At 35.0% G+C, this 23,525-nt stretch overlaps 1 protein-coding gene across 1 annotated transcript in view; it reads right to left on the reverse strand.

The window, feature by feature from the left end:
* The window catches only part of CPS1 (carbamoyl-phosphate synthase 1), a 135,250-nt gene extending 116,342 nt beyond the window's left edge, over positions 1-18,908 (reverse strand). The window contains exon 1 of the mRNA XM_082630484.1: positions 18,638-18,908. Coding sequence (XP_082486610.1) covers positions 18,638-18,763 — 126 coding nt within the window. The 5' untranslated portion in view covers positions 18,764-18,908. The remainder of the gene's footprint in view (positions 1-18,637) is intronic.
* Positions 18,909-23,525: the final 4,617 nt, after the last annotated feature.

Below are 23,525 nucleotides of genomic sequence, written 5' to 3' on the forward strand. Positions count from 1 at the left end.
AGCTCCTCATTACTCTGAGGCTTAGAGCTAGAAGGAATCTTCAAAGTTATACATCAAATTGCGTTCCACAGAGCTCTTGTGTTTGATGGAGTTGTCTCAGGGGCTGCCCCCTCCCCGAGCTTTAGGATCATAAAGAAACTGAAACTTCATCATTCTATTAATACTGATACAAAAGCAAGCACTGTGGAACTTCTGAAAATATATCGCATTTTGCTTTTTAGTAGAGTTAGTTATATACATGTCTGGTTCTCCCTTTAGACTACAAGGCATTCTGAATTTGACTACTTCACCATACTAATCTTTGAACCAGCTTCTATAAAATTCTTGGCTAAGAAGAGGGACAATTAGAGAAACTTATCTCAGAAGCAGGCATCATCTACTCTTCAAAAATACTCTAAATTATATTGTTGAAACAATTTGGGTCTAAGTCTCAATTTCCATACAATTCATGGGGGAGAGAAGTGTGTTAAACCACACTTTGGGGTGCAAAATCTAGACTCCGTAAAAAAACTCTATGGGACAAAATAATGGGAACATTTTGATTTTATTAAAAATAAATTATAGGGTTTCCCTGGTGGCGCAGTGGTTGAGAGTCCGCCTGCCGATGCAGGGGACACGGGTTCGTGCCCCAGTCCGGGAAGATCCCACATGCCGCGGAACGGCTAGGCCCATGAGCCATGGCCACTGAGCCTGCGCGTCCGGAGCCTGTGCTCCGCAACGGGAGAGGCCACAACAGTGAGAGGCCCGCGTACCGCAAAAAAAAAAAAAAAAAAAAAAAAAAAAAAAAAAAAAACTATAAAGGAAAACATCTCTGCAATAATTTAGAAAATTTGAAAATAAATTGATATTTTATTGTATTCAGTGTAATTTTTAAGATCGATGATGGCATTATGGTTATATTTTTAAGAATTTTCATTTTTTTAAAGATATACACTGAAATACTTAAGCATAGACTAATATGATATCTGAGATTGGCTCCAAAATAATCAGAGGTTAGGGGGAATGAATAGGAATATGAATGAAACAAATCTGGTCATGAGTTGAAATTGCTGAAGTAAGGAAGATCATTGTGCTGTTCTCTCTGCAAGCGTTAAGTGCAGCCATTAAAGATAGAAACATACTAATTCACTACCTTCCTTTCCTTACTTTTTTAGCTCTGGATCCCATAGCGTCTAATCCTTTTCTATCCTATCACCCACCTCCAGTCTTACCACACACACGCACACACACGCACACACACACACACACACACACCCCAATCTCAGTAAACAGCAGGAAGGCAATACATGATTTCTAGACCTCTGTCTCTATGTTCCTCTAGCTTTACAAGCACTCAGCTTTTCAAGAGTTAAAATGGTAAAACCTCATTATTTTTCTATAGTAACCTTCTCTTTAGAAATACGATGCCTCTTTTACTTGTAAAGTGTCAAGTCCCTTGACACTGGAATGACTGCTTTTCAATGTAGTGTTTATCTTTAAACCAATAGACCATGTGCCTATGTATTGTTTATGTGTAGTGCATACACATTAATTTATATTTACACCCAAAGCTATTTTAGTATTTCCTATTAAAATTGATATGTTTATGGTACTCCTCTCAACAGTAAGCTTAGTTTTTAATTGGAGGTACAATGCATGGATTTCAATTTATATTTTGAAGAAAGTTGAACAAAGTACTGTCCGGCACATTTTACATGTGTTTGTGTATGTGAGTTTGTATGTGAGTGTCCATGGGCAGAGTTAGCCAAAAGAATGTTGTCCTTCACCCAGCTTATCAAATAATCTTTGAGATAAAGTTTTGTTTTATCTACAGCCTTGGAACCAGTGTTCAAGATCTCAAGCTTGACACTTTCTCTTTAAATAGTCATGGTTTACCTTCTCAGACACTAAACTAAAAAAAAGTTTTTTGAATTACTCAGCACAGAGGAAAGCACAATAAGTAATTAATGTAATATGCATGATGACAAGAGTTCCCTGACAGAGACTGGCTTAACACACAAGTTCTGAATTCTGCCTCTGCATCCAGGAAGTCACCTTTGCACGTCATTTCTTCTAATAACACAATTTTCTTATTTTATATTTTATTTTAATTTGTCAATCATTCTTTACTTATAATTCAAGACAGAGGTTGTTGATTTTAGGAAGTAAGTGTGATTATGTTCAGTGTATTTCCAAAGAACATTATAAACGAATCAAATGTCTATGGTGATAGTTCTAAGTAGGGGTAAGTTTATTGGGAAAATTTCCTAGGTATCTCTGACATGTTTCACTACGTGAAAACCTTTGGTCCAAGTAAAGGAAATTCACTGTCAAAAAATATTTTCTACTGAAAGTATTATTTTCTGTTCTTGAGGAAGTCATGTGTAGCCTACATGCTTTCACCAAATGGAGGTAAGGTAGGAAACATTTTCTTAAATAATATTTAACTTTGATAGAACCTAAAATAACTGTACTTAGTTGGCAAAACTTGGCGTGTGAACTGCAAATTTCAATTGTCTTCTATATACCAATTTATCTACCCTACTCTGAGCCATACCTGCCTAAAATATCACCTCTGTTCATTTTGTTCCTTTTGCTTTTCTCTATCCTATTCTCATCTAAGAATTTCAAATTCTCTGATCTGTCTGACAACATCTAATTATTTTAAAGAAAGGTAAAAATTAGCATAAGCAATCTGACTCTTGTTAGCCTATTCGTACAATTCTATTTGGTATTTTTCTTCCTCTCTCCATGGGACTAGTTTTCTACTTTGCTTTCTGTCCTTTAAAGATATATTTGAGGAGACATTTACTGTTGCCCGAAATAGTACCTGAGATTGTGTTCAATATGTCTTTTTTGCTCCTTTAATTATATTTTTTGTTCTTTTTGGCAGCTTTTATAGATTTTCCAATGCTTTTTTCCACTGCACATTATATTGTTACAAGGCTTCTGTTTACTGCCTATAGTACCCTTTATATTTCACTTAACTACATTGGCCTCCCATGAGTCTAAAATGATGGGTTCCAATTGACTTATCTATGAATTGACGGAGAAACTCTGAACAAAGAGCTATTATTTGGAATCCCCTCTTCTAGCTAATAAGTTCCCAAATGCTATTTCATTCCAACGAGTCTAAAAGAAATCACCTCGCTACCAGCGTAAGATATTTTAGTAGCCTCAGTCCTAGTAGAAAGAGGACCATAGTCTCAGAATTATACTATAACCTTAAGGGTTCATTTAAGTGCCTACTGCCAGAGCACTTTGGTAGTTTGAATGCTGAAAGTGCAAAGGAAACCTTAATGAGAAGTCTGTACACTCATAGAATGTCAGGAAAAGTAACCAAAGGCTATATAAATGTAAATTCTACAAAATAAATGACCTATATCATGACATGGTCCCTAACTGTTTAACAAAAATGTATATGCCAATAAGACAGTTTAGATCTTCAGGTCACAACATCATTTAGCTCCCATCATGTGCCAAGTTTCATCCTAGGCTTTGGAGCTACATGGATAAATATCCCCAGTCCCCCCACCCCTCCCACCCTCAATTTAGTAAAAGGGCCAGCTATGTGCTTGGATGGTAAAATAGAGGAAACTCAAGAAGATCCCCTTTGAAACACCTAGAAACACAAAGATAAATAAAATATCCTTTCCTTTCAGAGATTTCTCTTTAAAAAAATAATTCACCCTTTCCTTCCCGTTCATGATTTCAGTAATAAAGTTAAAATTTTAAGAGAGAAACTCATCAAATTTTGAATCTAAAGTTTAAAGATTCCTTCAAGTCTTTACTCAAATGTCATCCATCTTCTTGGCAAAACCTATTTAAAATTGCAATATTCCTAAATGTCCATCAACAGGAATGGATAAAGATGTGGTACATATATACAATGGAATATTACTCAGTCATAAAAAAGAATGAAATAATGCCATTTACAGCAACATGGATGGACCTAGAGATTGTCATACTGAATGAAGTAAGTCAGACAAAGACAAATATCATATGATATCACTTATAAGTGGAATCTAAAAAAATGATACAAATGAACCTATTTATAAAACAGAAATAGAATCACAGATGTAGAAAACAAACTTATGATTACCAGGGGGAGAAAGGGGGGGGGAAGGATAAACTGGGAGATTATATTAGATATATTATACTAGATATAAAATAGATAACTAATGAGAAGCTATTGTATAGTACAGGGAACTCTACTGAATACTCTGTAATGAACTATACAGGAATAGAATCTGAAAAACAGTGGAAATAAATAAATAAATAAAATTATAATATACCCCTCAGCACCCTATCTACTTAGTCTACTCTTTCTTCACAGCACTTATTGCCTTCTAACGTATCATCCAGTGTCTTACTTAAAACATCTGTCTTGTCCCACTAGAAAGTGAACTTTATGTGGGCAGAGTATTTGGGTTTGCTTTGTTCACTTATGTGCCTGCCTCCAGGGCCAACATCAGTGCCTGGTACAGAGTAGGTAGTCATTGAATTTTTTTTGGATGAATAAAGCATCACTAAGTGACAATCTAAAGAAAAATACTGGGACTTCCTTAGTGGCGCAGTGGTTAAGAACCCACCTGCCAATGCAGGGGACACAGGTTAGATCCCTGGTCTGGGAAGGTCTCACATGCCGTGAACCAACTAAGCCCATGCATCACAATCACTGAGCCTGTGCTCTAGAGCCCGCACGCCACAACAACTGAAGCCCACGTGCCACAACAACTAAGCCCACCCACCGCAACTACTGAAGCCCACGCGACTAGAGCTCGTGCTCCACAATGAAGAGTAGCCCCTGCTCACCACAACTGGAGAAAGCCCACGCACAGCAAGGAAGACCCAAAGCAGCCAACAATCAATAAAATTTAAAAAATAAAGAAACAAAATACTATTTTAAAAATACTGAAAGACATAATTATCCATTCGGTTTTTAGTTTATTCTAGATATATATTTAAAATAGCAAATATCTGTTTTGAGTTGCCTTTTCACTGTTTAACAGTGTCTTCCTACAATACCTTAAGTGTAGTCAATGTGGAGATATTATGGTGGGAAAGAGATGTGAGCGACACTGAGGGAGAAAGGTTAGTGGATGGTTAGCCCGGGATATGCATATTGAGTATGCTGCATGTGAGTGTTCAAATACATCTTATGCAGAGTTAAAACAAATATCATGGTAATTCAAAACAAAAGGATCATTCATATCAATTTCCTAGAGATTTCACATGAAAGAGGATGACAGTGCTTGAATTAACATAACAAACTATTTCAGTCCCTTTTTCACTTTGAAAATATGGAAAAAACGAGAAAGCTCTCCTTACCCAGTGTATTCTAAAATACAGGAGTATGGAAAGAAAATCCTGTATTCTTCTACTTAGTTTTAGAATAGCTTATACAAATGAATTTCGCAGAAAAAACATTTTACATTTCTCATATTATTCTCACATATTTTTGCCATAGCAAATTCAAGTGACAGGTCTAAGTCAAATTCAAAGAGATCAAAAGTTATTTTGAACAGTGAAAGCTATTAACTTTTTAATCGCTGAAATTAGTTGAATAAGCATGGACTATTATTCACCCAGTTCAATTTGAAATTTGAGTCTAACTAGCTGCTGCCTCTCTCTAGGTCAATCACTACAGGGCAATACAAGCAAGCAATAAATTCTAAGGTGAGTTTAATCTGACTCCCTCTTAGTGGAATTGAGAAGGATTTTGTTCGGTTTGCTCTCACTAGACACGGAGAACAAATTTTCTCTTTCCGAAATATGAATATGTATACAAGCCTTATTGGCAGATGACTACTTTGGGTTTTTTTTTTCTTTGTTTTACTTTTTTCCCTGATCTGGAATAAGCAGTCTCAATTCTTTTAATATGTCCTTACAGCTCTTCATTTCACTTTTTCCCCTCTGGGTCTCTTACTAATATTCCAATAACTTTTCTAAGTAAAACCTTCATGTAAATTAAATTCCATGTGTGACAGGATCCACTTAGTGGCTTAATTTTAACTGGGTACTCATTTTCATTATAGTATAATTCTTCATCATTATTTAAGTGCATATGAAGTTATAAGAATATTCTTCAACTCTCAAGGTCAGAGCCAATTAGAAAAATTTAACTTTTAGTTCATTACCTAATTTTAGATCTAAGTGCCTCAGAGTCAAAGGACTAGTTAGATGTTGTTGATGTTGCTACCTTTTATTCATATTGACTCAACCAAATAGACACAAAATGCTGAAATATAACAAAGAAGTTTTGAGTTCCATCCTACTAGTCTTCAACTTAGAAGTTAAGAGATATTTAAACTGATTTCATTAATCAAATATAAATAAATCCTTCACTCAATGTTATTTATCAACCCAAATATACATAGTCCAATGAAGATAATAAGAGAAACCTTACCACAAGGGGCAGAAGAAACATTAAGCTTCTATCTGGAAATCTCATTTCAATAAGATCAAGCACATTGGGTTTGGCAAATGCTTAGATCATAGATTTTGAAAGATAAAATAACTATCCATTATATATATGTATATATATCTCACTATTCCCTAAATAACTATTGCCCAAATTTGCTTATATATTCACAATCTAAATTGCAAACCAGTTTAGAAAGACATTTCCACATAAGAATAGAGTATAATTTTCTATCCAACCGGGGAGGAATTATTTTAAGTATAAAGAGGGCAGACTTCTGGAGAAAAGCACTGAGAAGAGCAGATGCTTTAGGGGAAAAGAATATTCATACACTATGGCAATCACTTCCTCTACCCTGGCCCTATTATTCCAATCTATATGTAGCCCTATCCATTAGGAACTGTTTGAAATCGTGCTCTGTGTAAGGGAAGAAAAGGGGGTATGAATGAGGTTGGGCTGGAGACAGCACTTTTGATAATCTCTTCCACCTTTCACCATCTGGGTTTCTCTTTCCCTCCCATACCCTGCCTGTTGAAATACGGATTTCACTCATTTTGGGTTTGTTTCTTTTTTTGCTTAGTTTGTGTTTTTGGTTTTATACTCTTGATCAATTGTTGTATATTAAAGGTCAGCTCTGCAGATGTCTTTGGAGACTTTGTCAGAAGAACAAACCTTGAAGACCACTAGGCATAATGACTCAGATATACCCAGGTCCTTACCCTCATTCCTGCCCTCTCTTCTTCCCACATATCCAAATTCTACCTCTTGCTAGGAACTCAAGCTGATCATCTTTGTACACTAACTAAACAGGTATTGAAGGATTTCTCACTTCTAAATTTAAGGTTAAGTAAAATTGGCTCTTAGAATTTACTGCCGTATACCCAACTATTTGACTAATTTCTCCAATAAGATTAGAGTCAACACCAAACAACATCAAGGGGAGAGAGACCCTGCCTTTTCTGTCCAACACAGTATCACTAGCACATAACACAGCATCTGGCACTTAGTGGGTGACTGGGGAAACCACTTTGCATCTCTCTGAATTCATACTTTGGCCCATGAAGTTAACTTTCAGGGATTTTGGAAAGATCATTTAACCCCAGGTCCACAAGGGAGAGTAACAGGTATGATTGGTGACTTTGGGAAATAGAACTGGGCAAGACTGGCTCAACTCTTCTCAACAATCTTTTCAAAGAAGGCTGTTTTCAGGTGCACATCAAGGTGGGAGACTTGCAGTTGTGAGCAAATACATTTGACTCAGGGAATGGGGATTTCTAAGAAGTCCATTTGGTTACAGATCTAGACCCTGTTTTCCAAATAGCTTTAACAGTAATCAAGCTGATATTCAGATCTCTATCTCTTTGAATTCTATGTCTTGTTTCTCAGTTGATTCTAAATTTAGAGGCTGAGAAGGAGGTGTGATTATCACTCCTAGAATCTTACCTGTAGTAGATACCTAGCAAATACTGATTGGTTGAATGAATGAATGAATGAATGGCTATCAGGTGGCAAAGATGCATCATAATTCTCCTTTCCTTCCTCTGAGACATGACTGGCTTGCAAATTGCACTCCTGCTTTACTCCAGTCGTATTTTAACTATTCCTCTTAGGCTTTGCTCACAAACATGAGAAGCAATGGGCAATTTATAGCTGTATTTAATTCTATGTGATTTATTTCCTGGGAATAGATAAGGAAATAAAGAACACCCACTTTAATAGTATTTTCTCTTCCACAGTCCACCAAGTAGGGATGTAAGTGGGTACAGCAATTCCTTTTTATAAAGCCATTATATAATAATTAAGCTTTATTCACACCTTAGTAAAGTTACTTTAGTTAGATAATCTACTAACTATTTAGCAGAGTACAGCTAAATGATTAGATAATGAACTCAGTGAAAGAGGGAAAATTACAACAGAAAACAGTAAAAGTATATACTCTCTTACCCTACATGCATCTTCCCCATTATTACTTTTCATACTTAAAATATTAAACATTTATTTTTTTAATTTCATACTTGATATAATATTTATTTGTAACCACATTTAAAATTAAACTTAATTGTTTTATGTTTGGTTGAACTCTTTTCTAAAACATAAATTTCTAATTCAACATTTTTCTAGTAGTGGTTAGTCTTACAAATCTTTCGAACCTACAGATATTAATTCTAATAGTAAGATATTAGAGTTACAGTCTCTCTCCCTTTGACATCTTTTCCTAACATTTCTTGGAAGTGAAACTTTCAAATCATATCTGGGCCTATAGGCTAGGTAATAAAGTTACTTAAATAATTACTACTCTAATTAAAAATAATTCCACTGTTGATGGAAATACAAAATGGTACAGCCACTGTGGAAAACAGTATGTAAGTTCCTCAAAAAAATGAAAACTGGTACTATTTGATCCAGGAACCCTACTTCTGGATATTTATCCAAAGAATTGAAATCAGGATCTCAAAGAGATATCAGCACTCCAATGTTCATCACAGCACTCTCCACAATAGCCAAGATAGTGAAGCAAACTAAATGTCTATCAATGGATGAATGGATAAAGAAAATGTGGCGTATACACAAAATGGAATATTACTCAGTCTTTAAAAAGGAAGGAAATCCTGCCATATATGACAACATGAATGGCCCTTGAGGGTATTATGCTAAGTGAAATAAGCCAATCATAGAAGGACAAATACTGCATGATTTCACTAATCTGATGTATCTAAAATGGTCAAACTCATAGAATCAGAGAGAAGAATTATAGTTGTCAGGGGCTAGGGGAAGGAGGTAATAGGGAGTTGCTAACCAATGGACATAAAATCTCAATTGTTCTCAACATGAATAAGTTCTAGTGATTTGCTGTACAGCATTGTACCTATAGTTAGACTGCATATATCGTATACTTAAAAGTTTGTTAAGAGGATGGATCTCATCTTAAGTGCTCTTACCACAATAAAATAAAATTTTATTACATTATGTTAACAGAAATTTAATCTTCTATCACTGGGGAAAAGAAAGAAAATTGAATTCAGCATACATAACCCAATTATTCTATTTCCTCTCTTTACTTTTTATCTAAAGTGCTTGCCAATTTTACTGTATGTCAGTAGCAAATTTGTTTGTTTTCCTTTACTGATGCAGTCTCATAATATTCCATCTCTATGCCAAGTTCCCAAATAGTTTTCAACTGATAATTAGTCCATTTTTATCCCCCACTAAAAAAAACCTGAGGCTGCTATATTTCTATTGTTATTGTTACTGAGGTTTACATATGGTATTGATGCATACTTGACACTCAATAAATATTTGTATAATTTTGAGGAGAGTAACTAAGGACATGTATACTTCAATTTTTCTCTTGTTTGAGTTCATGTGTTAAAGCACATCCTGTTTTGTTTTGTTTTGTTTTATTTTTTAATTCTGGAATAATCCTTATATTTGAAAAAAAGTAAAGCATTAACATTTCTTAAGCATGCCTTATAGAAGTAGATTGACCTATCACTGTCCTATTTCTACCCTTTGGCATTTGGCATTTGGCATTGCTTTGGCATTGCTTTAATGAGACCCTATTAAGACATTAACCAGATTGTATACATAGTCACCAATGCTTATTAAAGTCTATATGTAGTTGAACAAATAAATTGTTTATATATATTTGAATGAGAAATTTCTACTGTTCTGAGAAAGCTATCTTACTTCAAATAAAACCATGAAGTTATGTTGGAAAAATATGTTTTGGGAGCACTTTGCCCTCACTGAAAACCCCACCCTGATCCCTTCCTTAAGACATCATTAATAATAGTTAACATCAATGTACTAGGCACTGTCTCTCAAGCTATTGATGGATTTTCTCTAATCCTCACAACCCTCCCCCGCCCCCCACTGAGGTAGATTAAATTAAGCTTTCCATTTTACAGTTGAGCTACCTGAGGCTTAGACTAGTCAAGATCATTTCACAGGTAAATGCAGGAGTAGTGGTTTCTAAACCCAATCAGTGTGACTCAGAATCCAAAAGCCTCCATCACTCTACGGAACCATGGAACCATCACGTCGAAAATTTCAGCCTAAACTGACTTACATATTACCCCTCTTTTTCTTTTTCTAAGCTTACTTCTATTTCTGTTTTCTAATCTTTTAAAAATGGGGATAAAAAGCAATTCAGTCATAGACTGTACTTAAATTTATTTATAAGAATTTTAATTCAAAACTGCCACAGATAAGCTGCAACATGCCCAGGTCAACCAAGAATGACTTATCTGTAAATCTGTAAATCATCAGAGTGAAAATGTCAAGTCATTAATTACATCCTATAATCTGAAGAGAACTAGCAGGTTTTAAGAACTCTTCACTCTGATTCCAGGCCCTTGAATTTTCAAGCTCTCAAGACTGTTAGGACCAAAGATGCTGTAAACATGGAGATGCTCTTCTCAGTCCCCTTCCAGGAAGGACCTGCCATCCTGCTGCAAAGAGTGAGGTCAGTGGATGGTCACCAGCTGTCAATTCCTTCAGGATCTACCTCAGTTGCAGAGAGCTGCCTTGCCCTTCCTGGAGTAGCCCACACCAGGTAACCTACCATATTAGACTTTTGTATATGTGGAGTTTACAGGACTATATAAGAAATAAATTAAAAATTGAAAAACAGCATGTTTTGTTACAAACACATGACAATATTTTGGTTGAAGTGGAAGAAACATGTCAACAAAACAGCACTGCTCTAAAATATTGTATTTATAGAATTACTAACGTCCATATAAAGCAGGAATCCTCGCTGATTCTTTGATTTAAACAACCTGTTCTCAAAATGGAATCAAAAAAAGGAAAAAAGGAAAGGAAAAGGAAAATCAGATTTATTTTGTATTGAGATAAAGTACAGTGCATAAATGGGCTCTTGAGTAAGAAGTAAAATTCAGCAGGAGAAATTGTTTAGCTCATTCTGAAGCCAGGTTAAACACAAATATGGCTTCAGATATACACATAAGCACACTAACAAAATGCCAAATTAAAAAGATCCATATGATGTTTGAGGCCTAATTAAAATTCTACCCAGAGTTACTACATGTATATTCACTTTGTGTGCAGAAACAGACATCCATGTGTCCTTGTATTAACTACAGCACTTACACATCTATGAATGGGAAGAACAACATTGTTTCTTCCCCTGAGTGTGAGAATTCACCAGCAAAATGTTCTGGATGTAAAGCTTCAAGCTAATTTAGCAATAAGTTCCATAAAAGATTTGAATAAAACATTATAGCTACAATAATCCCCTTAAGCTAGTAATGGGAATGAAAATTATTTATTCTGGGAATCTGACTGTATTGCTGTTAAATCATTTGTCTATGTAAATTATTTGTATATCAGAAAAGATAGAAGCCCCATGTGTTTACCTCCATTTTCACCCAGGCCTAAAGCTATATAAAATATTTGATTTCTGGTGCACCTGAGGTTTCTCAGCTATTAGTTGACATCAGTACTCATCCTCTTAAGAAATAAAATAAATCTGAACCAACCTTTGGAAGGTAGGAAGCTTACAGCCAGAATTTTAGTTTATTATTGCACAGATAATATGGTAAAAAGTTAAAATATTGAAGTGTTCTTTATTGGTAAATGAAATCTTATTTTTCATTCTTAGAGTTACTACTTTCAAAATATGGATACTTAAGATTCAGTATTACAGCACAATTTGCTATGTCTAGAATATTTAATGAGACTTCTCTGCAGTTAACAATGCCTAACACTTCAGGATTTCAAAGTACTGTAACAGCAGTAATCAATTAAGCCTTACAACATCTTAAGTTAATAGCCTTACAACATCCTAAGTTAATATTAAGTCATCTGCCTTTGGTTAAATATAAACCAATGTTGGGGGAAAAAATTACAAGGTTAATTTACTTGAATACTTCTATGTTCTGAACATTTATAAACAAATGAGTCAGATTCATAAGTAATTTTTATTCTAGTTATGTTTCTTATTATAAATAAAACATTCAGAAAAGTTCTACCACAAAATACATGTATAAAGTATAGGTTTACTAACAAGCACTTAATGGGCATCTGCCATGTGGTAAATCGTTCTGAATCTGGGAGGAATCTTCAATATTGTTAGCTAATGCTTACTTTTTGGTTATAAATTATTATGGATCTTCTACATCATAGAAGAAATTTATTCAGTTAAATTCTTAGTGATACAGCAACTCTATTGATTCATTTATAAGAACCTCACATTAGCCAATAACCTCCTTGTGAAATTTAGAAGATCAATATATGGCATTTATTGAGTTGAAAAAAAAAGAAAAAGAAGAGAGGGGCCTTGAAAATATTTTCATGAATTGAACTCATTTAGACCAGATGAAGGAAATTAAGTGTAAGATAGGGATTGCTAGGGCCGAGCAGTCCAACACCAGGCCCGACCTTGGCCCATGTAGCTTTCTTCAACCTTCAGTCATTGAAAAGACCCTAGGAAATACTGGTCACATCAAGGACATTCAGTTTTGCATAGCAAATTCCAGAAGCCTTGAAGTGAGCTCTGGTATGACCATTGCCCAAGAGATACTGGAAACTCTCTACTACACCCTCCAACCTTTGGTACTAGTCAGAAATATGAAGAAAGTCTAATGAAGACCTGAAAGCAGAGGAATGTTCTTTATTTCCACAGCAGTAGGATCTAAATTTGCATTTAAACTATCAGTAAGTCTGGCCACACATGGTCAAATAGAAACTCAAGGTGCCATCAACAGGAGAAGGTTGCCTGAGGACAAGATTAGTGCCAGTTCTTTTGGCATTTCCCCAGCCAGAATTCTTAGCTTCCTACCCAGGGCTGGGACCAGGGTGAGGCGAGTGAGGTGCTCAAGGCACAACATCAAACGAGGCACATTGTGGGCCTGGTAGTGAGAGCCTCCTTCAATGTTGTACAATAGACGTCCCACTCGCCTACCTCAGTCTAGGTCCTGTCCGACTATAGCTTTTTCAAGGGTTTTATGGCAAGAAGCTCAAAATGTCAAGACACTGTTGATGACAAACAAATGAGTCTATACCTTAGAAAGGGAGTTTATGAATGGTAGAGTACATAAGACAAGAATGTTCAAAAGAGAGGCCCCCTCCCAATTAATGAAATATTGTCCAGCAAATATATGTAAAGTTGCTAAATCATCTGAACTAATTCTACAACATCTCATTTGGGATTGGAACACAATTTATTATTTCAAATATTTGGATTATCATGGATAAAATCCATCCTTAAAATGTATCTAGGGACTTCCCTGGTGGCGCAGTACTTAAGAATCTGCCTGTCAGTGCAAGGGACACGGGTTGAAGCCCTATTCCGGGAAGATCCCACATGCCGCAGAGCAGCTAAGCCCGTGCGCCACAACTACTGAGCCTGCGCTCTAGAGCCTGTGAGCCACAACCACTGAGCCTGCGTGCCTAGAGCCTGTGCAACGCAACAGAGAAGCCTCTGCAATGAGAAGCCCGCACACAACAAAGAGTAGCCCCTGCTCACCGCAACTAGAGAAAGCCCACGCACAGCAACAAAGACCCAACGCAGCCAATAAATGAATAAATAAATGTATCTATATGTGGTAAAAGTCTAATACAATAATTAGTCTTGAAAATGCATGATAAATTTACCCCTACTCCCACCTCTAATATGTATAAAGAGGATCCTATATAATAATGAATTTTATTTCCTATGAATGTCTTTAAAGCTACTACAATATAATTAAATGATTCTAATTGTAGGAGTTTTTGTAGTTTCCAATTTCTAATCAAATGACAACAGCTCCTCAAAGGTTGAGCTAAATAGCTATTTCTATGTTACAAACAGAATATAATATCTTACAAAATGAAAACGTTTCAAAAGGAATAGTGATTCTGGGGGTTCATTCATATCTGAAGTACCAGAGTGAAGGACACTTGGACTGTTAGGTTCCTGGCTTAATTGTAACAGAGGTCACCATTTTTATAAATGAGTGGATTAATGTTAGAAGCAGTACTTATTGAATCCTTTTCTATTCATAAGGAACTTAACCTTTTCAACTTAATACCTTTCATTCCCAAATTCATTTGCAAGTAAAAATAAAACTATTTAGTCTTAGTGACTTTCTAAGACTTGTGAACTCATAATTTTTTAATTTGTAAGTTTCCTGCAGTCAGAGACTATCCACTTATTATCCATTTATTTCAATGTATTATTCTCCCTGTATACTCCCAGGGTACAAGTTTCATGTTTATTTGTTAAATAAATAAATAAATAAATAGGATATTAAGATGCACATCCTAACTTTTGGAATTGAATTCAACATAGTGAAAAAATAATATCTGCTTCATAGTCCTTGAGTCTAATTCATTATAAGCAATATCTTCCTAGAGATAGGTTTGCTATTAAGGCAAAGGTGAAAAAATCATCAAAGATATTTGAGAACTTTTATCAGATATCTTGTCATTGTAATAATTTGTAGCCCACAAAAACATGAAGAAACGCTGATCTAACTTTCTATTAAGTCCTTCTACTAAAATGTATAGAATAGAATGTTTTTTAAGTATCAAGTTTTTACTTTTTGGAAATCAAGCCCTTGTCAGCTGCATCATTTGCATATATTTTCTCCCAGTCCATAGGTTGTCTTTTCATTTTGTTTATGGTTTCTTTCGCTGTGCAAAAGCTTATAAAATTGATTAGGTCCCATTTGTTTATTTTTGTTTTTATTTCTATTGCCTTGGGAGACTGACCTAAGAAAACTTTGGTACGATTATGTCAGAGAATGTTTTGCCTATGTTCTGTTCTAGAAGTTTTATGGTGTCTTGTCTTGTATTGAAGTCTTTAAGCCATTTGGAGTTTATTTTTGTGTATGCTGTGAGGGTGTGTTCTAGCTTCATTGATTTACATGTGGCTGTCCAACTTTCTCAATACCACTTGCTGAAGAGACTGTCTTTTCTCCATTGTATATTCTTGCCTCCTTTCTCGAAGATTAATTGTCCATAGGTGTGTGGGTTTACTTCTGGGCTCTCTCTTCTGTTCCATTGATCCATATGTCTGTTTTTGTGCCAATATCACATTGTTTTGAATACTGTAGCTTTGTAGTATTGTCTGAACTCTGAGAGGTTTATGCCTCCTGCTTTGTTCTTTTTCCTCAGGATTGCTTTGGCAATTCTGGGTTTTTTATGATGCCATATAAATTTTAGGATTATCTGTTCTAGTTCTGTGAAAAATGTCATGGGTATTTTGATACATATTGCATTAAATCTGTAAATTGCTTTAGGTAGTATGGCCATTTAAAAATATTAATTCTTCCAATTCAAGAGCACGGGGATATCTTTCCATTTCTTTGAGGGATGACTCAATTTCCATTATTAATATTTTGTAGTTCTCAGTTATATAGGTCTTTCACCTCCTTGGTGAGGTTTGTTCCTAAGTATTTTATTTTTTTGATGTGATTTTAAAAAGAATTGTTTGTTTACTTTCCTTTCTGATATTTCATTGTTATTGTAAAGAAATGCAACTGATTTCTGTATCTTAATCTTGTATCCTGCTACCTTGCTGAACAGTTTTTACTTTTAAAGTATTTTATAGATTTTTAAGCACTGATCATGTGTGATGGTCACACAATTCTTGGAGTAAATCAAGAATTGTTTCCACACTATGGATGACAAAATTTGGGTTCAGAGAGAATATGTGACTTGACTAAATTCAGAACATTGAAAAATGCATAAGAAAGGTTAGAATCTAGGTCCTTTTATTCCTATCCAGTGTGTTTTCCACTACAAGGTACAACTGGCTGAATGTAAGAATGAGCACTGAGAATTTTAGATACTAATAGAAAAAGATTACTGTCTCTAGAGATTTCATATTTTATGGTGGTTGATCATTTATACCCTTGATATCAAATTCCTTTAAAATGTAGAGTACCTTGAAATTCTTTCTTCTTCCTTATACGTGAAATATAACTGTGCCTATTAACAAGGTACACGCTATAAATATTAGCTACAAACAAGCGCATGAGGAAGGACCACATAAAAGTACAAGTGCGTCACTGCTGTCGTCAAACCCACTCTCCTTGTCCCTCACCAAGGGGAAAGTGACCTCCAAAGACATTGAAAAGGCAACCCATTTACACTGCAGTGCTTATATATCTGATCCCAGGGTATCTTCCACAATCCATTTACTATCTATAACTGGGTATAATGTTATTAACCTTTAGTGACTAGTCTCATTGCCCTTCACTGACCATATATAACTATATTCTAATGATTTTAACTATCTTTAAAATAGGATACTCATATAAAAAGAGTAAGTTTAAATATATCTTTCTAAGAGAATTGAGTTTTAAAAGTGAAGTCATGAAGAAAAGTTGGTAGAGGGCTGTTTCAAAATAAGTGAATAGTAACACAAGTTCCCTTGGAATGCTGTATAGAATTTTAATTCACTACTGTGAAGTTCAAGAACTTCTATTTTTCATGCCTGGCATTCCTCCAAACCTTTGGCCAGAAATGATTGAGTATGAGTAATGGCTTTTACACTGTGAAATGATGGCTTATTCCTCCTACAAACTTGTCATTCTTAGCTGTGAACTTTGGCAGACCCTTAAAACAGATCTGCCACCATGAACTAGAACTACTTTCACAGTGGACCATCCAAGTAATTAAACCATTTTGTTGTAGTTGTGGTTGTATAGAGCACTTATTTTGATAGTGGAGAATTGGCTTCTAGTATCAGTCACATCTATGCCATTTTAAGTAGTTACTCAATTTCTTTGTTTCTGATGTCTGATGGAGATACACCTAACTCTATCTACCAATTTTTGTGAGAAGAAAAAGATATTCCAAGGGACACAACTTCAAAGTCTTAAAAGACATGTCTAACTTTAGGCAATACAATTCATTACTATTTATTCTCTCTGAAGTGATATAGGAGTACCCTTGAGATATTACTAACACTAAACTGAAACCAAATACTCACTCTCATAGCTTACATGTAGTCACTCTATCTTTGATGATGGTTTAGAACATATCTCCTTTCTGGCTCTCTTGGTACAATTAAACTGAACCCAAGAAAATGGCTGTTCCTGGGTTTCTTAATTTAGAATGGTAGTATCTTATACTTTCTCTTGAGATCTTGAGATCTCTTTTTCTTTCTCTCTCTCTCTCCCCACCATACCTACTCCTTCAGACCTCCTTTCTCTTTCTGTCTCCCTTTTCTTTCTGCTTTTTTTTTCACCCCTATTTCTTTCCCACTCCGGTCAGTGGAGGTCAGGAGAATCTATGGGTGTTGCTTAGCCCTGCAGATATCATTTGGGCTAAAATCATACTGAATCCTTCCTTGAGCAATCTAAGCAATAGAAGCTGGGGAAGTATTTGGAGGATTTTTAGCCAACCCACTGAGCACACAAAGTATAAGCAGTACACTCAAAACTATTACAACCTATTTTTACATCAACAGCTAGAGGTTGTTTGGGTTTTTTTTCCTACTTCACTTTTTACAGCTTTTACTACTATAGAAGCAATATATTTAAAGCTACTGTGATTACTTAAATTTTATATTCACTAAAGATGATTTTCATTAGCAAAGTTCCCTTGTAGTAATTTCAGATTTCTCTGGGAATAAATGTCTTCATAAAGGTATAGGAAGGAACAGAAGTTCCTACAGGAATTTCATAACTCACTGGTGGGGGCGGGGGAAGAGCTCTTAATGTTCTCTTCCTGAACCTACTCCTCAGTTACAGATATATTCAGAGAGACAGGCTCATCAGCTGATAATTGCCTTAGTGTCTTAATCTGCAAAATAAATATAATAAATTTGTCCTTCTAAAAGAAGAGCTAAGAGGGAAAAGGAAAAAGCAAAGGAAGTGTCTACATGATGATCTGTAAATATCAAAATTATGCAGATATTTTCCTCTCAATATTTCTTCCCAGAAAACTTTACAGTGAGCCAACACAGAATAGGGGTTAAACACACTACCTACAGCCATGTGGCTCATGTACATATAAACAACTCCATGCTTGAACCCAAAGTGTGAGCAATAGTGTCTGGGCACAAGCAGAGCCCTGATAGCTTTTTGAAAAATTTGTTTTCTAAACAGAACACTTACATTTTTACATATTCACAGGAATTGTGATCCTTCTTTATGTTGGGTGAAAATTAGTAAGTTAGTAGTTCAGAACTATGTTTTTCCTTTGTAAGTGACACCTTTACTTCATGATAAACTACACCCCATACAATCTTATTGGAAACAATGAATACGGGAATAATACCTTGACAGAAAGAAGCCTGATGCCAGGTCTTGAAAATTTCCATGGATGGTGTGCAGTCACATTGTTTAAGCCAAAACCTGTCTTCAGGGTCTTCACCACTTTGCAAGCTGTCAAAATCCTCATCATTTTGAAGACGTTGATTTGTGACTAAAAATAAATGAAATTGCATATACTTTATGAGAATTTTGCTATAAGATTTTTAAATTAATGTGAAGAAAGCTGGGGGTGTGCAATCTGGTGTTTAAGGCTGACTGCACAGTGATCTTTGAAATTCCATTCATTCTGTCATTAAATGTCTTCGGCCATAGCTCCTCCTTCTCTTAAGCCCTCCTCCTGAGGTAATGTCCAGAGATGTTCCATGAACATGTAATACAAATTGCAACACATCAAACACTACCTTCTCCTGCTGAAATAATGCTAGTGTTGTGGGAAAACAGTCATCTGTCAAAGGAATTGCTTATGCAGCTGAATAGAATGATCTGGAAGCAGTGGACACCCTCAGGAATATCACTTGCCCTAAAGAGTAGCAACTTTCTAATAATGCTAAGGATCAAAGGTTCTTGCTTGTGTGAGATGTAATGCCTAATTTGCCTTAAAAGACATTTTGAATTCCCAAAGAAACTGAAGACTTGCGACTTTCTGCTTGGAAAAGACAATGGAAATCACATAAAGTAAAAAGGACATCAGAATAAGTTTTTCTCCACAAATATAGAACAAACCTTTCTACATTGTGTTTTTTTTTCAATTTGTAAAAAGTCTATGAAATAATGGTAAACATTGATTTTAATGAGTACACATTCCTAAGTCAAGATTTTTTTAGTTGTTGAATTGTTACATATAAAATTCTCAAAACGTGAATATTTGTGTTTCAACCTGAGTTGAAATTGATTCACTTAGCCCTCAATCCCATGTTTAATCAGGCAGTCAAAGGGTCTCATTGGCTGGAGGAAGCTCTCACTTAAGTCATGTGTTTATGTAGATTAGGAAGCTCTGAAGTATTATCCTTTGATATATTTGCAAAGGAGGCCAAGAAATAAAGGCTTTTTCCTAGCACTTTTTACAATGGAAAAGATGGCATAGAATGGCACAGAGATTGTAAACTTCATGATGTAGTATGAGTGCTAGAATTAAGTTGGGGGGGTTGAGGATTTTTTGTTTTTAAGGAACAAAGTTTAAACTCCATCTTCTTCTGCCTTACTTAATGTATTCATGTATAAACATTCTCTGAAGCCAAACTGCTTCACAGCTCCTGGTGCTAGAAAACTGAAAAAAACAGTCTCAATCTAGTGTATATAATTAATAAAATAAGTAATGTATGTTAGTGTGTCCAAATACAATGGAGAAAAAGAAAGAAAGAAAGAAAGAAAGAAATAAAGAAAGAAAGAAAGAAAGAAAGAAAGAAAGAAAAAGAAAGAGAAAGAAAGAAAGAAAGAAAGAAAGAAAGAAAGAAAGAAAGAAAGAAAGAAAGAAAGAAAGAAAGGGACAGAAAGGAAGAGAGAGAAAGGGAGAGAGAAAGGAAGAAAGAAGGAAGGAAGGAAGGAAGGAAGGAAAAGATCAACTCCCTTGTGCATGTTCAGTAATATTTAAATATGTGATTACGTTGAACCATATTATCTTGAAGGATTCAAAGAGTATACCAAGTAGATGGAGGGGAAAAAAGCAGAAGGGACAGCATGAGCAATAGCACAGATACAGGAAACCATATGGCATATTAAAAAAAAAAAAAAAAGCGAAAACAGTCTGCTAAAGCCTAGGTGCACAGTACAGGTTGGGGAAATGAAGAGGAACCATAACAAGGAAGATTATGTGTGCTTTAAAATGGTTGGTCTTAATCCATAAATAGTGTTCATGGTAGTCATGAAAGTGTTTTGAACAAAGGTGAAATTACTGTGAAAGAAAGACTATGGAAAATGAACTGAAGGAGGATGAAACTAACAGAAGAAAAACTCCCAACTCAAAGAACTAAGAGCTCAGAAACAGAGCTAACTGGTTTAGACCAGTAAGTATGTTAGGCCGTGGACTCATCCTTGTCTATATATATAAAAAATATATATAGTGAGGATTTGTCTTTCTCTAATAAGAAAAATAACATGTACTTATCACAAAACAAATTTAAGATACACAATAAATTTAAATCAGTCATAGTCCCATTACCCAGAGGTACCCATGCAGTGAACACTGTGGTATCGTTCCTCCCTTTATTCTCTACACTTTGGGGTACTAAGGAGTCCAGAACTTAAAGAAGGAAAGACATTAGTAAGTGACTTCATAACCACTTTTAACAGTTGACCAAAAAGCATGGTGAACTGAACATGGTTTTCCAAAAAGATGTCAACAACTTTAGGGTACAATTCCATAACTCTAGAACCTAAAGAAAAATATAAGCCTGAGAGTTGTAATGGGCTTTCACTTTTTTTCAGTAAAAGGTCCTGGATGTAGTCTATGGTCCATGTTTCTAGTCACCATAATAAAAGAGGAAAGGGCAGAAGATTTGGAGAGTTTGGTTAAATATTCTGAAAATTCATCCATCATGATTCTACAATCATCTCAGGAATTGGAAAGACCAATAAATTAAATGGTGGGTAGTTTCAGATTTGAGTGTTCAGGGTGGACTGAAATCTACAACCAAACTGAAAAAGAAAATTATGTTGGTTAGTGAGGGAGTTTACATTTGGATAGATCAAAGGGGTGAGGTGATAAGAGTTGATTAGTAGTGAATATGAAAGACATAAAGATAGTAGAAATATTACACTTTTGTGAAAGACATTTTTTCAGCACACTTTAAAAGAAAGTATTTTTCAGTTTGGAACGATTTTTTTCTCTGATCCCTATTACATGGTCCTCCTCTCACATAAGCTATCTGTATACAACTAAGCAGGGTAAAACATGCACACATGTATTCCCCCACAGAAGGTTGGGGGAATCTGTATTTGAAATATATTTTGTATGAGCCAGGCCATTAAGGGTTCTCTAATCTTATAAGTCACTCACTCAAAACAGCAAAATACTGTTTATGAATTTAGCCCTTCTTTTCTTCTGATACACCTATTATAGTTATCACAGTTTATAGCATTAGGCTATTTTCCTCTGTACACCCCCATATGGAAAATTAAGAATTATTGAAACTAAACATTTCTCAGTTTTGATGGAGTAAGCAACATTCTAGTACATTTTAATCTAGTGCTAATAAAGCGCCTTATTTCTTCCATAAATTGGAAAATGCATTATATATATATGAATAAATACGTATTTATGTGTATGCAGAAAGATTAAAATATGTATGTATATATAAAGAGACAGCAATAAAAGTATCCTTAACTAATACAATTATTTATCATTTCTTAAGAGAAATGGAAGCATTCAGCCTCCCAAATCCCTGAGAAGACTTAATTTGATGAATTTGTCATTAGGATATCTGGTATTGAAAATGGTGCTATATCCAGCACTAAGTGGCAGTTATTTTCTTCTGTTACTTAAAGAAACTTGGAAAACACTGAAAAATAGATAATAGCCTACCCCCAAAACATAACCTCTGTTAATATTTTAGCATATCTTCCTCTAGCATTTATTTCTATATACAAGTCATAATTTTGAAAACAGTGATCAACTTGCATTACGCTTTTGTGAGGTAATATTATATTTAAGGTATGTTCAATGTTATTATATGTTTTTTTCAAGCCTTAATTGAAATGGCTACAAAATATTTCATTTTCATTGCTTCTATTGTTGCTACAAAGCATATCAATATTGCAATTTTTTATAAACATTGCCAAATTTCTCTTCGAAAAGAATGTACCCATCTACATACCGATCACAATGTGAATGTCCCTTTCAATACACCCTTGCCAACCCTAGGTGTTATCTTTCATTTGCTTATTTGAGCACAGGAAATGATATTTTGTTTTCACTTGAATATTAAATAACTAGTGAAGTCAAACACTTCCATATACCTTTACTTAGTACTATTTCTCCTTTTATTCTTACATCTTTTTGTTCCCATTAATCCATTCCCATTAATGATCAAGAAAGCCTCTTAAAAGGAAATGTAAAGCAACACTGATTGATAGCCTGTATTTGTACTAATTTCAAGTGTCCTCTTCATTTGGACGATCCATTGATATAAGTAAGGGAGACCTGCTACCATTTGGGAAAAATGAGACCAGCTCATCCTGGATAATAAAGGCTTTAGGTTTTGGAATAAAGAGAAAATAATGGCATTAGTAATTCCTTCTTAAAAAGTACAGAAACTGCCAACAGCTTTCTTGAAGTGTGTCTTACTAAGGAATGAATAGAGACAACTCTAAGAAAGTGATGCATCTTTCAAAAAGTCTCTAATATAGCAAGCATGCAAGAGGTGCTTCTGAAAAATGATTGAATGAATGAATTGGTTCCTGTGTACCAAATTCCTGCCTGATCAATGACGTTTATTTAAGCAGAGACAAATAAAATTAGGTCAGATGAACATAAGAGGAAGTAAAGATGCTTTGGAATAGGAAAAGAGAGCTGTCAATTAAGAATTACACAAAAGATGATAAATTTAAGGCAAGAAGCAAGGTATGTCTGGAGAGCAAATAAACTCAGAGTAGAAGAAAATAAAGAACCACCCCCTCAAAAAAAAGTTCTATTTTGTGTTTGAGCAGGGATGCATGAAGACAGAATAGAAAAGGTAGAAGTGATTATTATGGTTCAATTCTGATTTTTATTAGCCTAATATAACAAGGAACACTGTCACAAGTGAGGATATGGACAAAAAAGGGCTACTCTTTGAAGAAAAGTGGTGTGGATTTGTACCTACATAAAAAAGCATATACTTTCTCTCATCATAGAAACTAGGATAAGCTGGTAGAAAGATTCCTCAAATAAAGTTTGGCCAGGGAGAAGATTTGTC

This window comes from Mesoplodon mirus (genome assembly GCF_964341445.2).
Source record: "Mesoplodon mirus genome assembly, chromosome: 8".
In the NCBI taxonomy this organism is placed as follows: Eukaryota; Metazoa; Chordata; class Mammalia; order Artiodactyla; family Ziphiidae; genus Mesoplodon; species Mesoplodon mirus.